Source organism: Octopus sinensis, unplaced genomic scaffold (assembly GCF_006345805.1).
Source record: "Octopus sinensis unplaced genomic scaffold, ASM634580v1 Contig05771, whole genome shotgun sequence".
NCBI lineage: Eukaryota > Metazoa > Mollusca > Cephalopoda > Octopoda > Octopodidae > Octopus > Octopus sinensis.
Window position 1 is genome coordinate 2,742 of NW_021828625.1, and position 5,265 is coordinate 8,006.

Below are 5,265 nucleotides of genomic sequence, written 5' to 3' on the forward strand. Positions count from 1 at the left end.
TGTAACCATGTGGTTTCAGGTTCAATCTCACATTATAAAGGGGGCGGAATGCAGACACAAAGGACATATTGTATAACTCTTTACTCTTTTACTTGTTTCAGGCATTTGACTGTCGCCATGCTGGAGCACCGCCTTTAGTCGAGCAAATCGACCCCAGGACTTATTCTTTGTAAGCCTAGTACTTATTCTATCGGTCTCTTTTGCCGAACCGCTAAGTTACAGGGACGTAAACACACCAGCATCGGTTGTCAAGCGATGTTGGGGGGACAAACACAGACACACAAACATATACCTCTATATATATATATATATATATACAATAGGCTTTCTGTCTACCAAATCCACTCACAAGGCTTTAGTAGAAGACACGTCCAAGGTGCCACACAGTGGAACTGAACCCGGAACCATGTAGTTGGAAAGCAAACTACTTACCACACAGCCATATATATGTGTAAGTATCACTGTTTGGTTAAGAAGCTCATTTTGCAACCATGTGGTTTTTGGTTCAGTTCTACTCTGCAACACCTTGGGCAAGTGTTTTCTACTGTAGCCCCAGGCTGACCAATACTATGTGAGTGAATTTGGTAGGCAGAAACTGTGTGGAAACCTATTATATGTGAGTGTATACATACATACTCACACACACACACACACACACTCTAATATGAGTATTCTCATCCTAAATGGAAACAAGTACCAGCACTTCCACATGACACACTTAGATAATTGTGAAGATCTTTACACATAAAACCATTGGTTGCCATCTTAACACACAAATGAAGTGTATGCATATATGTGTGTGTGTCTGTGTATCAACATACATGCATTTGTGTGTGTATATATGTGTGTGTATGTATGTATACACATATACATATATGTGTGTGTGTGTATATATATATCTATCTTTGTGTGTTTATATATATATATATATATCTTTGTGTGTGTCATTCTGTCTGTATTTGTCACATATACACATGTGCACTAACACATGATAAGTAGTGTTGGTCTGTTTAACTTAACAGTTCAAGGGAAGAACCAACAGAATAAGTGTCAGACTTCAAGAAAAAAATATAAAAAACAAAAAACCCCAGAGAAAACACGGGATAGATTTGTTTCATTAAAACCCTTCAAGGCAGTACCCCAGCATGGCCGCAGTCCAATGACTGACAAAATATAAAAATTGAAAATGTTAAAAATGAAAAAAAAAACAAAAAACGAAATAAAAACAAAGGAAAGGGAAAAAAATTTTTTTTTTTTTTTTAAATATAAGTCTGGCAATCTAAACAATGGCATTGAGATTTGGATGGAAATGGTAAACAGAGAACAGAAATAAGATTTCCGATGCTGAACAATGGAAATGTTTACCTAATTACAATCGAGATCAATATTGCTAAGCAAAGAAGAATATACGATGTAAACTATGTCAAACATGTTAAGGAATTTCTTTCTCGGACATTCTGAATGGCATAATCAATGTGAAAGAATAATACGTGTGCATGAGAGTGTGTGTGTGTAGGTGGATGTATGTATATGCAGGCAAACGGATAGGCACACACGTATAAACGTATTCATATGCGAACATATGTATACATGTTTTTATGTATGCACACACACATATACATAATCATTATATACAAACACACACACACATATATATATATACACGCAAATACATATACACACATTGTATATATTTGTGTATATGTATATTTCTATGTATATAATGTGTAAGTATATGTATGTGTGCACATGAAATGTACATATATATATATACATATGTGAGCGAACATGTGTGTATATATATATATATATATATATATGCACACATTATACAGACATATACATGGTTATATGCTTATATATACATATACCTGGTTATATACATACATTACACACATTATGAGTGTGTGTGTAAAAACAGCTAACATCCAACTTTTTATGGATGGATAGTTAGATTAAAAATTGCACAATTAACACAAGCAAAACATTACGAAGTTAAAAAGAGACAAGCAAACCAACAAAACCCATGTTCACAGAAAGCAGTTGCCTGGAAAAGCAGGGAAATACAAAGCAAAACTACAACAACCAAAGAAGTGTACAATGAAGATAAATATATCAAAGGAAGGAACAGAAAAGAATGTAATGTTTCAGGTGATATCTTTATCAAAGAGAAGAAAAAGGATTAAAAGAAGAAAGAGAAAAAGAAATAAAATACAATGCTTTTCTGAGCTAATACTGCTTCCAATACTAATAAACTTTTAACTGGCCTGTTAGCTATTTTTAACACCAGTGATTTGTTAATCACTGTTTTTCTATATCAGTAGAGGCTAAATCTATCTAAGCATGCATTTGCTAATAGATACATGCTATTGACAATGCTCAAAGACACAGAAATGTATATTTAACAATTCTACTGCTATTGCTGATATACTTCTGTGCTTTTCAGCACTATATGTCTACGCATGATGTTTACTCAAAATGAATACTGCAATTGCTTGGCCTGGCCTTGCACAATACATCCACATTATCCCTTTAGTATTTCAATCGGCAATATCTGGTCAAAATATTCTGTTTTATGTTCAAACTGGCCAGGCCCTGGCTATCACACCTACCCTACAATGTCATACACACACATATATATATATATACATACATATATAAACATATATATACATATATACACACACATATATATATGTGTTCCTTTTTTACCCACAAGGGGCTAAACACAGAGGGGACAAACAAGGACAGACAAACGAATTATGTCGATTAAATCGACCCCAGTGCGTAACTGGTACTTGATTTATCGACCCCGAAAGGATGAAAGGCAAAGTCGACCTCGGCGGAATTTGAACTCAGAACGTAGCGGCAGACGAAATACTGCTAAGCATTCCGCCCGGCGTGCTAACGTTTCTGCCAGCTCGCCGCATACATACATACACATATATGAAGATACATATGTAGGCTACGATTGGTATTTCACCGGTGGTGCTTTGGCTGCTAGCGCACAACCTCTACATGATTTTACACAAATTTTCAATGTGACAGTCCATTCTCAGCCAATACACATAACTCCTCATTAAGGCTTTCATTCTCGACATTCCCATGTATCCACTGTGGAATCCCTGCAATACTCACTCTGTCATGCAGTTGGTACTACCACTCTGTGCATACATTAAAACACTGTTGCATCAGCAAAAATTATCCAAATTTGTGTTTTTTTTATTTTGCTTATTTTGCAACATTTCTTTCATTCTTGTAATGTGATTATCCTCTGCAGATTTCAATTTTATATCATGCGCTGTCACTGGCAGTTTGTGAATAACATTACGCAGGAGTGGCTGTGTGGTAAGTAGCTTGCTTACCAACCACATGGTTCCGGGTTCAGTCCCACTGCATGGCACCTTGGGCAAGTGTCTTCTACTATAGCCTCAGGCCGACCAAAGCCTTGTGAGTGGATTTGGTAGACGGAAACTGAAAGAAGCCCGTCGTGTATATGTGTGTGTGTGTATATGTTTGTGTGTCTGTGTTTGTCCCCCTAGCATTGCTTGACAACCGATGCTGGTGTGTTTATGTCCCCGTCACTTAGCGGTTTGGCAAAAGAGACTGATAGAATAAGTACTGGGCTTACAAAGAATAAGTCCCGGGGTCGAGTTGCTCAATTAAAGGTGGTGCTCCAGCATGGCCGCAGTCAAACTGACTGAAACAAGTAAAAAGAGAAAGAGAAAGATAACGTTTTTAATTAATTTTTTTCTTCAATTCAGCTGCTGAGATCTCTTCACTGGTGGGGGAACCATTTAATTTTTTTACAGTACCAGCTTATTGGGAGATCCCAAAAATCAAATAACTCCAACCAATCAGTAAACAAACAAATTGGTTGCTCTCTTTACAACAAAAAATTTCGCCTTGCAAGTTTTTCCTCAAATTGTGACATCATTCCACATTTTGCCTACAAAGTGTAGTTTGTCACCTGTCATACCATGTGTAGTTTTCGCTGTTTTTCTTAACATAGGTCTCCCTATTTCCTTCCATGTGTTGGTGTTAATGATTGAAATATCACTACCTGTATCCAGTTGTAATTTTATATTTACTCCATTTATTTTACAGGTACAAATTTCCTTATTTGGGAGTCAATTTTACTTTCTGCTGAGAGCACTTTGGAATTTTTAACATTTGACCCTTGTAGTTTTGTTCTGCAGTGTGAACTCTTGTGTCCAAATTTTTAACAGCTGTAACATTTTTGGTTTTTAAAAGGACAATCTTTTCTGAAATTCAGGCCTCCACATCCATAACATGGATTAGGACCTAGCAATCTTCTTTGGTTACACTTTCTTGGTCAACATATCAGTATTTTTGCGAAATCCTTTTCTTGAATTTTTCTTATGTCGTGTTTCAGGTTTACTATACTTTGATACCCTTCTGCAACAGTCTGCAAGTTTCAATCTTGGTCGTTGCTTCAAGTTTTGAAAGAATTCTTGCCCGTATTTCTGTATCTTCATTTGCTGTAAGGCCCTGTACAAAAACGAAGAGTTAAAACATCTCAGGGGTAAGTTCTTCAAGTTTAAAACTTTTACACATTCTGTTGACTGTTTCTGCATATATAATAAAGTCATCATCCTCTTTTTTATTAAATTCCAACACTCCATTCGAGTATTAAAGAAAGAAGTTTTATCACCGAATATGTCAGATAGTAATTTGATTGTTTCCTGAAAAAAAATTTCACAAGACTTTTTGGGTAATATGAAACTACAGTGTTGTTCACACTCAGATGAAGCTAATTTATGTAATAATAACCTTACTTTTACTTCGTCTGACCATGTCTTACAATCTTCCTTAAAAATCTCCTTGTACCTTCTGTAGTACATTGCAAAAGTTATACCCTCTTCTGGGGCATAACTGAATTCCATAATCGAGTTCAATATGCTGTCTGGTGAAAATGAACTTAACGCATTTACAGACTTCCTTGCATAGAGTTCCAATAATTGTTGTTGTTTTAGTTGTTGCTGTTCTAGTTGCTTCTGCAAATCCTGTTGCTGTTCTTCTTGTTGTTTTTGCAACTGTATTATAAAAGCTAATAGGTCTTCCATCATTTAACAAGTCGTATCACAAACAAATTGTTGAATAACCTACGTGAGCTTCAAAACCCTCATCGCCACATGTATCCTCTGTCTCCAAATGTCACGGTACTGCCACGATATTGTGATGGATGGTTTAGATACACTGTACCAGTGATGTAACAAGAAGCAAGATAATGAGGCAGCCATA

The 5,265-nt window shown here is 36.0% G+C and overlaps 1 protein-coding gene across 1 annotated transcript; it reads right to left on the bottom strand.

The window, feature by feature from the left end:
- Window positions 1-4,322: 4,322 nt before the first annotated feature.
- On the bottom strand, window positions 4,323-5,087 carry LOC115227624. The gene has a single exon (XM_029798396.1). The coding sequence runs from the start codon at window positions 5,085-5,087 to the stop codon at window positions 4,323-4,325; it is 765 nt and encodes a 254-aa protein (XP_029654256.1).
- Between the last annotated feature and the right edge of the window lie 178 nt (window positions 5,088-5,265).

What these genes read in the sequence shown, in the direction of transcription:
- LOC115227624 (XM_029798396.1), bottom strand. Translation starts at nt 5,087, where the DNA reads ATGGAAGACCTATTAGCTTTTATAATACAGTTGCAAAAACAACAAGAA.